The sequence below is a fragment of the Lathyrus oleraceus genome, chromosome 7, assembly GCF_024323335.1.
Source record: "Lathyrus oleraceus cultivar Zhongwan6 chromosome 7, CAAS_Psat_ZW6_1.0, whole genome shotgun sequence".
Lineage (NCBI taxonomy): Eukaryota > Viridiplantae > Streptophyta > Magnoliopsida > Fabales > Fabaceae > Lathyrus > Lathyrus oleraceus.
Window position 1 is genome coordinate 532,636,375 of NC_066585.1, and position 13,043 is coordinate 532,649,417.

The following is a 13,043-nucleotide window of genomic DNA, read 5'->3' on the forward strand; positions in this document are numbered from 1 at the left end:
AAAGGATCCTTCCTCCTCAAAACGATCGAAGGGGCAAGTGGACACCCAATTATGAAGGTCCGTTCGTGGTCAAGAAGGTTTTCTCTGGCGGAGCCTTGTTGTTGACGACCATGGATGGCGAAGATTTTCTATCCCCTGTGAATGCGGACGCAGTTAAAAAATACTTCGTATAAAGAGACCCGCTGGACGAAAAGAATAAAATAGTCCAGGCAAAAATGGGCATCCCGGCGAACAGAAAAAAAAATGAATGAAAAAAGGTTCGGGCAAAAATTAGGGATAAAAAGGAAAATGTACACCCGGCAAGTCGAAAACCTGAAAAGGCGGCTTGGGCAAAAAAGGGTATCCCGGTGGACTGAAAACCCGAAAGGGCGGTCCAGGCAAAAGAGGGATTGAAACGAACAACTGCGTTTGGCATGATCGTTTGCTTTGGTTAAGACACATGGGTAAATCCCCAGTAGGGATCAATCGGGAACGTCTTGTTCAGAAGGCAGAAAGCACGGAGAGTCGAGGACATAAGGGGTGTAACCGAGTTGGAACTCGATGAGATCACGGGTTTCACGTTGCCATTAGGATAGATTTTTCCTTTTGTGCGCAATTACCTCTTTTCAGGAATTGCTTCCTCTGTATTGCTCAATTTGAGCCACACTTTTAATCAATAAAATGCATATTCAGTCAAATAATTTTGTTTTTGTTTTTTTCATTACCGCTTTGATTGCAAAAACATCCAATTATTTGTGATAAAGAATTTTGCATTTTAAGACATACAGGTCCCTTCCAATGCATGCTTATAAGGTTGAAAATTTGAAATCTTATTCGGAAGGTTGAGTGACCCAAGTGTTGAAATCTTGACACGCCTAGGGCACGGTTTTATCTAACGATCTCTTTTGCAGGTGCTGTTAGGTATTTTCCCTCACTTGCAGGTTGTGATGTGGAAGCTTTTGACAAAACAATCCCCGTGGAGGTTGATCAGGGACGAATGGAATTAAAGAATGGTGAGAAAGACGGCGAGACGTACGACGATCCTAGATATTAATCAAGAAGACTCTTCAAAGTCTGAAGATTGTAAAGTCTGTATAAATCCCAGGAGGTTGCTCTCCGTCGAGTGCGGAGAAGTTGGGAATACAAGGTGATGAATCAGAAAAGTCCAGACGAGTCTGGGAGTTCTCAGAATTAGAAAACTGACAGTGGATTTGGACGGTGAGTGCCATGGTTCGACGAGTCGACGGGTGTTCAGTATCAGACTTTCCTCATCTCCCCGAGCAGAGTAGGGACTAATTCCCCAGCAGATTCAAAGTCTGTATCTTCCCTAGCAGGGTCAGGATGGTTATCCCCGGCAGTTTTGAGATCGGAGTTCCCTCAGCATCCAGGCCTGAAGGTTGCTATTTCCCAGCGGAGGTATCTAAGGGCGGTGGTTTCCCAAGCAGAGTCGGGATTGATATCCCCAGCAAGTCAAAGACCGTTGTTTCCCCATAGAGTGTGTTGGTGGTTTATTCCCCAGCGAAGTTCCCAAGTGGATCGGGTGCAAAGAAGGTTTTCCCCAGCAAGGATTGCCTTTTCCCAGCAGCAGCGCTATTCCCCAGCAGAGTGGAATCGGAGTGTTGGCGAGTTCCTCAGCAGAGTGCCTCGATCTCCCCAGAAGAGTCCCTTGAGGGGGATACCTTTTTATGCATTCATCATGTAGAAAAGCATAGCATATTGCATAATAAATCGCGTAGCATTTCCATGATTATGGAGCATTACGTTGAAAAAATATCATGCATCATTATTGCAAGCATAAGCTAGTCTCAGACCGTGGTTACCGTTTGAGAGGTGGTTTTGCCCGAAGGTGAAGGTGTTACTCCGAGGAGTTTAGCATCATGATTATGAACCAAAGGTATTCCCCAGTAGTGCGATATTGGAGGAAGAGTTTCTGTCGGGCAGAGATGGGAATGATAATACAAGAATTTTCGGCTCTTTTCCTTACTTTATTCCCCTCTCTCCCTCCTTTGGTTTGGTTCAAAAAGAAAGACAAGAAAGAGATAATCCGCAGCTAAACACGAAGTGTTCGTTGGCTAGGGTTGAATAGAGAGTAGCCGGCTCAAGGCTTGTTATCCCCAACATGGGTCGTTGGCATGCGTGCCGTCTCATGTATCACTGTTTTGTTATCTCTGCCGATGCTGATAGGCTTGAAGAGTTTTCGGTATCCAGACCGAGGTGGCATTCAGGCCAGTTGTGGTATTCAGACCAGTTTCCGATTTCCAGATCAAAGAAGTTCTCAACAATCAGGACGAAGAACTTGTGGTATTCAGACCAGTTTCTGATTTCCAGATCGAAGAAGTTCTCAACAATCAGGACGAAGAACTTGTGGCGCTCAGGCCCATTTCCGATTTCCAGATCGAAGAAGTTCTCAACAATCAGGACGAAGAACTTGTGGCGCTCAGGCCCGTTTCCGATTTCCAGATCGAAGAAGTTCTCAACAATCAGGACGAAGAACTTGTGGCGCTCAGGCCCGTTTCCGATTTCCAGATCGAAGAAGTTTCCAACAGATCATGTTGAAGTACTTGTGGCAGTCAGGCCAATCTTCCGGTAACCAGACCGAGGCGGGTATTCAAACCGATGTGGCACTCAGGCCCAGTTTCCGATGTTCAGATCGAATAAGCTTCCGAAGCTCAGGTCGATGCAGCTTGCGGCAGTCAGGCCAATTCCCCGGTATTCAGGCCAAAGTGGTATTCAGACCAAAGTGGTGTTCAGACCGAAGTGGTATTCAGACCGAAGTGGTTTTCAGACCAAAGTGGTGTTCAGACCAAGGTGGTGTTCAGGCCAATTCCCCGGTATTCAGACCGATATTAATACTCTTATATTCCGATGATCAGTAAGCAGACTGGTGAGCGGTGTTCAGGCCATGGTTCTTGTGTTACCAGTTATCCAGACATTCTGTTTCGGTATTCAGGCCGACTCTCTCCGTGCCAGACGAGTTCTTCCTCCGAGATCGCTTCTTTGCTAATTCTGACAGGCGTTGTTACTTATTTCCCATCAGAGTGCAAATTGTTCGTCTGTTCTTGGTATTCAATCACTCTTCACCCTGATCATCTGAAAGTCGAGGCTATTCATATCGACAGGTTCACAGTGGATTGAATAGGGGCAGCTGTAACACCTCAAAATTTGCCCTCCTCTCTTGGGACTAGCTTTGCATATTGCATTTCATTTTTTAGGTCATTAGTCATTGCATCTTTGCATATCGTATGGCAACATTGAGCAAGTCATCCTCTTAGGTCTTGATCAGAAGATAAAGAGGTTAAAAGATTCAAGCCTGAGGGTCTCATGAGTTGATCACTAGCCATCTTAGGGTTTGTGTTTCAAATTAGGGTTTCTTGGTTCCTCAAGGAGAGTGATCATTATCTTGGTTGAAATGGTACATCATTATCATCATGGTCTTGTCATCACCAAGAGATTCATTATGCTTGATCAGATTCCTTGAGATTAGGGTTTTGACCTCTGGTCAACCCTAATCATCTGTATTGTGCCAATCAGGGCTTGTCATGGAGATGAGGTCTTCATTGAGGTGGGGATCATCATGTGGTTTTATTGAGCTTATGGAAGCTAGGGTTTCATGTTTGGGCCATTTCATCAGGAGTTTGAGGCTCAAGATCATCTATGCATAGCCAATTCATCTATCAGTCAACAAAAGTCAACCACCAGTCAACTAATGGATTTGGAGGTGGGAGAGGGTTAGAAATACTTCATTCATGTCCAAACAAGTTTCATTTGACATTTCAAACATCAACAATGAAGAAAATAAAGTCAGATAAAAACTTTCCAAAAATAGAAAGTGACTTATAATTCAAAATTGCCAAAAATGGAAAGGTCTTCTCCTTAAGATTACATGTCCAAAAGTGCTTCAAATGAAATTTTGTCCAACATGAAAGTTGTATATCTTGCTCTCACCTTTCCAAAAAGTCCAAGAACATGAATTTCTCATGTGTGGTTGAGAAATTATGATCAAATCATTGTCAAGATATTTTGAACTTCAAACTTGGATAACTTTCACACCAATTGGCCAAATCATGTGGGGTTTTTTTTGCTACAATCTTGTTTTAACATGCTCTATCATAATCATTCATTACAATTCATCAAATCTCATCACACACAAATTGCATTTTTCACTTGAATTGAATTTGAATTTTGGAGGGAAAAGTTGATTTTGAAAAATATGCATTTTCCACACTTCCAATCAATTGCATTTGGTTAAAAATGATATTTGGAGTGTGTTTGGCTCATAACTCGTGTACTGTAGCAAGGCATTGCATGCATGAAGGTGAATTGATCAATTTGCACATACACTTGCATTTTCATTAATCTTGCATTTTGGCTTAACCTTGATTAACAAAGTTGATTAACAACTCATATATATTACAAATCCTAACAGAATTTGGATTAACATTTCATTTTGCACCAGATCTAGATCCAATTCCAAAATTGCACAAACTTTTTCTCTCACTTTTTTCTGCAAATCCTTCATAGACCTTGCCAAGTTCTTGATTCATCCTTGATCTACAAGCATTATTGAAGGTTTTGGAAGCAAGCATTCATCAATTTCGACCAGAATTTGGAACTGTTGGAACAAGCTTCATCCATGGCAGCTAGTGATTTAAGCAAGATCAAGCAAGGTTGAGCCACGATCCATCATCCATTCACTCACACAAGCCTCGAGGATCATCTGTTTCAACCTTACAAGTCCAAAAAATCACGATTCCACTTCTGCTCTTCAATTCAGGTGGCTTCTAAGTCATTTGAATTGAGCTTGAGATTTGCCTTGATGCATAGCTTGCTTGTCTGTTTGCTTGTGTACAGTTAACTGTTGACTTTTAGTTTGTCTGTTTGACTGTTTAAGTTGAATACTGACTGAGTTAGATTGATTTCAGGTACCTTAGTTGCTATAGTTCATTGTGAACTTGCTTGTGCTGTTGCTTGGTTGTTTAAACCATTTGAGGTATAACATTTCTTCTCCATGTAGTCTGGAAGACCTGGCCTGTTACTTGGCTAGGCACCTGTCTGAAGTCCTCCTTAAGAGGCAATGCTTGTGCTTGTTTATTTTTGTCCCAAGCAGGAAAAGACCTTTGATAAGGCAATTGGCAGATACAAGAGGTGTGTAGTCCACCTCCTGCTATTCTGTATGTCTTCCCTTGGCTCACATTACATGTTGATGCCTTGTGGATCTTAACCCAAGATCTGTTGAGTCAGTCATAAGTGTAGAAGGGTTCCAGCTTTCTGAACCCACACTTCCTTTGTCTAAAAGCTCTCCCAGGCCAGGGATAAGAGCTGTGAGGCACACCCCTCACTTCCTATTTCATCTGCTTCACCCTAACTCTCAATGTTAGGGTTAAGAGCTAACATCACCTGATACGGTTGGCTTGCTTTTGCAGCCTAACCCTTGTGTGAGCCCACTTTGTCTGTATATAGTGTGTGATATTTGTGATTGTTTGCTTTGACTGCTTGTGCTGTTTAGGTTCGGCTTGCTCCCTGTGCAAGTTAGGATAGAAACCTTAACATAGGGCTATGATGCATGATAACTATTAGGCTCGAGTTAGTCTCCCTAGTAGTTTGTGTCTCCCTTTGTATCTGGTTAGGATAGTCTTCCTCCCCTGTTGAGGGGAACTACGTTGCCCTGATCCTCATACCATATGAGGTACGTAGGCAGGAGACCGTGCGAGGTCTCTCCGGGCACCCTCTTTTTTCTTTTTGTGCGTTTGCTTGACAGTTACTAGGCTCGAGTGCCAGACTCCTTAGTAACTTGTTGTGTGTTAACCTTCTTGTGTGTGTTAGGATATGGATGTAAGCCCAGCGATTGGCATTCCGTATCCTACTGTTGTGTGCTTGGAGTCTGACGTAAGTCCAGCGATTGGCAGTCGGTTTCCAGTGTGGTTTGTTTGACGTCTCAGCGTCTGTGCGTGTGTTTTGTTTCGGCGTGCGTGAGCCGAACTACGGTAGCTCTGATTCTCATTCCAGATGAGATACGTAGGCATAGGATGCGATATCCTAGCGAGCCCTTTCCCCCTTCCCACCTGTGTTGTGTGTGCATTCTTTTGAGTTTTGTTTGAGCAACCTTTTTTCTATCTTTCTGAGCGTGGATCCCGTCGAGTACGACGGTTGCGTAGGGGTGCTAATACCTTCCCTTCGCATAACCGACTCCTGATCCCATCTCTCTCTAGTCGCGAGACCATGTCTTTCCAGGTTTACTTCGAGCGTTTCCTTTCCCTCTTTTGGGATAAATAACGCACGGTGGTGGCTCTGTGTTTGTTTTGTTTTTTAGCCCGCCGGTTGTTTTTCGCGGATGCGACAGCTGGCGACTCTGCTGGGGAATTAAAGAAGTTGACCTATTGCTGGTCCATCTTCCCTAAGCGAGTCTCTCCTAGCGTTCTAGGATAGTTTAGGTTGCTTGTGCTGCTCTATTTATTGCATTTATGATTATTATGTTGTGTATATATTTGCATAAATGTTTGCATGCATCATACTATCATTGTGCTGTCCTCTGTACAAGTGGTTCCTCTGTTTGGGGTGGGTGCTCTAAGTGGGGCTAAAACCCAGGCCCGAGTATACACCTAGGATTAGTGTGGTCTCACGTTCCTCACATGCTGGCTGGGGGGTAATAAGGAAACAAAATATGTTTCATTAAGTTGATTGATAGCTGTCATATTCTATATTGTATATTATTAACTAGGTGATTTAATAGGAAATAGTTTAAAGTCCCTGATATGAAACAGAAGCTGTACTATGTATATATTGTCCATTCTGCTATGTAAAATAAACAATGAATTCCTCCATAATTTATTATTATTTATTATTAAAACTAATTCTATAGAATATATATATTTTTTAAAATAATTTTTTTGACCACATTAATTACACAGTGTTACGTGTGATCCATGCAACCACTCCTACTTTATGTACAACTTATTTTCATAAAAGATACAAAAGATATTAAAAAGGTGCATGAATTCTGTCATGAAGTCAAGCAAGTTTGACACAATGGATTAACATCTGAATTCTGAGTTTGCAAAATACATATATGGACAAACATCTTTAACATGCCTTTTGCACCTTTTAATACTTTTTCTTAAATTATAAAAACAAATGCTATTTAAAATACTTTTAAATTCATTTTCTTTAAATAATTATAGATTTAGTATCAAATGACACTCTCAGAAAGAAAGAAAAAAAGTCAAAAAATATAAAAGTTTGAATTTAAATTATGAATAAAAAAAATTTATGTATAATTTTTGTAAGAGTCTTAAATTCTGACCTGATCTGTCAAAATTTTATAAGTCACACTTATTTATTTTCAATCAAATTTTATTATATATATATATGAGATCAAATTTTATCTATCTCACATTCTCTCTATCTCTGTTTTCTCTGTAAGTGACTGATTTTTTTTTTTGTGTATTTGATTTGTGTGAGAAAATTCAACACTGTCAATTCTAATTAGATTTTCAATTTCTTTGAAGTTCTAAGCATATACTGATTTTCAAACTCTTGTACAATTTTTTTGGGTACAATCTGTTGTCCAGTTTTAATTTCTGTTATTTAATTAATTTGATCATTATAATTAGCTTAATAATGTGTTATGACTATATTATATATTTGATGATGTGACAGCAACAACTCCATGGATGGAGCATCAACCAAAAAATCCAAAATGATGAGATCTGCTTCAGAAAATGTCTCCAAAGTTGATTCAAGGAAATCAAAGTTTGCTATCAAGGGCTCAAAGCTTGCTTTAACCGACCCCAAACGTGCTAGAAGGTAACTTTATTATGCATTTTATATAAATGGATTGTTTATTATTATATCTCTTAATTCTTAATATAAGAAAAACAATTATTTTTAACTTTATCCAAAAATTAACATATCTGAATTTATAATATTAAATTTATTAATTTTTCAGTAAATTAATTTTTTTTATAAAATAAAAGGGATAAAATAAAAAAAGAGTGTATTGTGTTAATATGGTCTTAATATTAGAAGAGGTACTAATATCTCGAATCAATTAGTTTAGTTAATGTAGTGTATTATTTCAAATATTTCTTTATTTTATTATTATTTTTTTATATTAAACTTTTAAAAAATTACTTAAATTTAAAATTATTTTTCATAATTTTTTTTTGAAATAATATATATATATATCTTATATATATATATATATAATATATATATATTATATATATATATATATATATATATTATAATAATATATATATATGAAAATTGTAATTTGGCTAAATTTTTATTTGAATAATGTATATTTATGATGTAAAATATCAAAATTAATCGTTTAATTTATTTAAAAAATAATTTTAAAATATTTAAATATTTTTCAGAAAATCAAGAAAAAATCTAACATTCATAATTAGTTTGTTTATATTATTATTATTATAAAAAAAACTTGATCAAATACATTCTATATCATAAATTAAATTGCTGGTGGGCTTAAATCCCTTTATAAACTAATATGCCAAGATGATATTTATTTTCTTAAGAGTTTGTTTGGATAGTGTTATCTAAATACATCCAACTATGCAAATTTGTGTGTCAATGTGTTATTTACTTCGGTCACAAATTTGTCTAGGTAGTGTTATTTAGACACACATTGTTTGTAAAATTAAAAATATATTTAACCAATTAGTGATAACTTAAAACTATATATTCTAGAAATTAAGAATGTTAGATCCTTAACATTCTAAACTTTATATATAAAATAATGTCCCACTTAAATATATGGATGCTTCGGTGTTAGAATTTTTCTGATATGAATTTCTTTCAATTTAGATTGACGTGTCAAACTCATATATCCTATCCAAAAAATGTCCTCCCATTTAATTATTTTGTCTTTGACATGACTTCTTCATTTTAAGGATGATCATGGTAGAGAACAATCTAATTTTAAATAAACTTGTATAAAATTCATAAATTTTGAAAGCCATTTAATTTATCTGACATGATTTTTGGGTGGATCACTTTGAAGTGGGAAAAAAGTTTTTAAAAAATCATATCTTATCAAATAAACACAAACTCTGTCATATGCATTTGCTACAAGATGATCAATTTCAGATAAACGCGTTCACTTTTCATCTGATGCTTGATTAGTTCACTAGAAATTAAAGCATCATTAATTATATTGTACCGTTCTTTATGAATCTTCTTTATGGTTTGTTAACTCTTTGATAAGATATTGACAAACAAATATATGGTTCTCCTCTTCGAGACCTATCAAAGCTGAAATAACACAAACTATGTACTTACTATCAGCTTTAACATCTACAACTCCATCAATATATTTTTGCGTAAAAACAAATATCTCCTCGATATGTTTCAGTTTTGGCAAATGTGAGTTAGAGTTTTCTGTCTGAGCACCCTTAATAGATTTTTTTTGTGGGATTGTGAAATAGAGAATCTGAATAAAGTGATTTGGCATGCTCAAAATATGATTATGAGTGCTCGGTAGAAATACACTAAGAGATAGTTTGACCTTCTTAAAAACACCCTTAGTTTTTACCGATTCTATGGGAGATTTCATATTAGTGGTTTCTGAAAAAGCTATCTTGTGTGTATGTTATTTGATGTGTAGGTTCATTATATAACCGCCTTAAAAAAATATCTCTTAAATCACTTCTCATTCTAACATAATAGAAATATTTGATTTACCATCCTTAATTATATCATTATCATCATCAAACCAAAGTCTTTTCCAATGCGTATTTATCTCATCCACACATACAGGTCTATCGATTTTCATCTTCTTAACTATTACACAAGCACAAGAAAAATCGTATGTTCTTCTAAGTGTACAACCACGTTTGGAGCTATCTGGACCTATTTTCTATTCTTGCACTGTTTCATGATAGATAAAGTTTAATCCTAAACGAGATATATTACTAGTCAACATTGGATACAATTTTTTTGTCCTTTAGTTTACGTTATAATATTAATATGCTTTGACCAAATGATATATGTTATTCTACATATCAATCATTTTAGTGACAAATTTACAATATTACTACTAGAAAGTTTATATAATTTATCTTAAATTAATAAAATACTTAACACTTAACACCGTTGTAACACATCATTTTTATTAATAGAATTTAGATTAAATAAATTAAAATTTATACATTACATAATTATTCATTTGATGCATCAATCATTCATCAATAATTTGTAAATTAATTATCATAACACTTCTCATAATTATATTTATTTTTGTGTGACTAATATTTTTTTATGTGATATAATAGGATATTGAGAAAAAGAAAGTTTTTTGAAAGACTAAGAGAAAAGGAGTCTAATCGTTACCTTTTCAATCTAGAGAAGAGGGTAGCAACATTGCAAAAAATAGCAGACCGCATATTGGCATTCAACTCTAAGCAAATCGTATGTCTTAACTTTATATATATATATATTATATATATATATTATATCTATATATATATATATCTATATATATATATAATATATATATATATAATATATATATATCTATATATATATATATATAATATATATATATATATATATATATATATATATATATATCTATATAGATATATATATATATCTATATATATATAATATATAATATATATATATATTATATATTATACTATATATATATATATATATATAGATATATATATAGAATATATATATATATAATAGATATATATATATATATATATATATATAATATAGATATATATATATATATATTATATATATATATATATATATATATATATATATATATATATATATATATATATACTATATATATATATATATATATATTCTATATATAATATATTTATCTTATATATAGATATCTTTATATAGATATATATATAATATTTATATATATATATATATATATATATCTTATATTTATATATTTGTTTAAACATAAAAATTATTTATATGTATTTAATTAAAGGTAAAAGTATGACATTATAATATTAAATTATTATTATTTATTTATTTTAAAGACATTCATAAAATTATTATTAGTATCATTTTAATTAATAATAATATTTTATATTCTACTATTATAAAAAATATTTATATAATATTATAATATTATATAAATTTGTGATTAAAAATAAAATGATTGATATGATAACATTTGTATTTCTATTTTTTATGATAGAGAAATATTATGAAACACAATGCTAAGCTCAATAAATTAAGATTGAAGGTGCAAACTGCGATGGAGCTTAACCGCTCGCGAGAAAGTAAGTTTCTATGGTAAAAAATTTAGACCAATGTTTTGTCATATTTTTTCTTTTTCTAATTTTACAAAATACAAAAATTAATATGTGATAGATAAATTGTCACATAAAGATTCATTTGCAATGAATAATTTAAAATCATTGCAAGATTGTCGATGTTTATATATAACATACCTTTATATATCAAAAATTAATATAATTTAATTGCGTGTATTTAAATTGTCTAATTCATAAGTGGATTTAATCTTTTGTTGATTCATGAGTTGTTTTTCTTAGGTTAATTTGTAACATGTTCTCTTCCATTAAAATAATATTGCACAATATTATTAATATAAATGTTATTGAACACATTCAATATAAATGGGTATGTGGGTTGTCAGTCTTATGTAATTATCCATATTATAGTAATATTTTTTATTTATTTATAGTAATGCTTAATGCTATGAAAGAGGAAATAAAAGATATTTTGCGTCTACAACTTTTAAAAGAATTGGGGCATGAATACAATGATGAGACCATGCATGATGACGAGGAAGAGGAAGAAGATGAGGATAAGGTCATGGAAGATGACGAGGAGGAAGAGGAAGAAGATGAGGATGAGGTCATGGAAGATGACGAGGAAGAGGAAGATGAATAGTGTCTATATATTGGAGACTTTGAAATAAGAAGATCTTTAAATAATATTTAAATTTATTTAAATTCTTTAGTAAGAAAGAATCGTATTGATCGTAGATTATTTTACTTCTCTATCACCTCAAATTTCCATTTGTCATGTGTCAAAAGTTTGCTTTTATTGATCATATCATATTCCTTATGTGTTTTTTTATTAAATCTCACTTTGAGAAAATATTTGTATCAAATTATAAATCATTTTATATTACCATTGAACAATTGATGTTATTTTTTTATCATATATTTAAATATATATTATTTTTTTCTTTTTTTAATTTATCTTCTTCTTATCATTAATAATCTTGTAAATTTATTCTTTTCATACAATAATCATTACATTTTTTAATACTTGTACAATGGTCAAAACGATTTAGGGTTTATTATTAATTGTTCAAATATATTAATTATTTAATAAATTTAAAAAATAATTTTTTTATTATATTAAAAATAAGAGGGATATAATAACAAACATAGTGTATTGTATTAATGTGGTGTTAATAAGAATAAGAGGTAGTAATATCTCGAGTGAATTACATATATCTGTTGTGTTAATATGGTGTATTTAGTAAAATTGTATAAAGATTAAGCGCTATAATTTAAAATAAGAAGAAAAATATTTATCTATAACTATCTATAAAGAGGATACAAGTATTTGGAGTGATCTATTTTTTTTTTCCAATTTCATCCTTAATTCAAAATACAAAAATAAATAGTTAAATTTTAAAATTGAGTTGTTACCTTTTCTTCTTCCTAATATACAGTTACTTTTTTCATAAATATATTTTCTTAATAATTTTTTTATAAAAAATATAACACATTTATAACTCCTCATTTAATATTTTCAATATAACTCCCTCTCTTACCTACTAGCGTCCAAACGGGCACTCCGTGCCCGTTTGTCCACTTTTTTTATTGCGCTAACGCATGAAAATATTAACCGTTTCTCTTTTTATAAGTTTGATTTTAATATAAATTATTTATATGATGAAATATGGTATTTATTTAGATACATATTAAATTTTGTTTGCAATGTAATATTTTTTGTATTAAATTTTGTTTGAATTGAAAAAACCGCATTGTGACGTGACGTTATTCAACCGTTTTTTTTCAAAC

The 13,043-nt window shown here is 33.0% G+C and overlaps 1 protein-coding gene across 1 annotated transcript; it reads left to right on the plus strand.

Annotated features, from left to right (window-relative positions):
- The first annotated feature begins 7,341 nt into the window (after positions 1-7,341).
- LOC127104219 (probable transcription factor PosF21) lies at positions 7,342-12,164 on the plus strand. Its single transcript, XM_051041416.1, has 5 exons — positions 7,342-7,394; positions 7,636-7,782; positions 10,272-10,407; positions 11,177-11,261; positions 11,687-12,164. The coding sequence occupies exons 1-5, from the start codon at positions 7,345-7,347 to the stop codon at positions 11,893-11,895; spliced, it is 627 nt and encodes a 208-aa protein (XP_050897373.1). The 5' UTR covers positions 7,342-7,344; the 3' UTR covers positions 11,896-12,164.
- Positions 12,165-13,043: the final 879 nt, after the last annotated feature.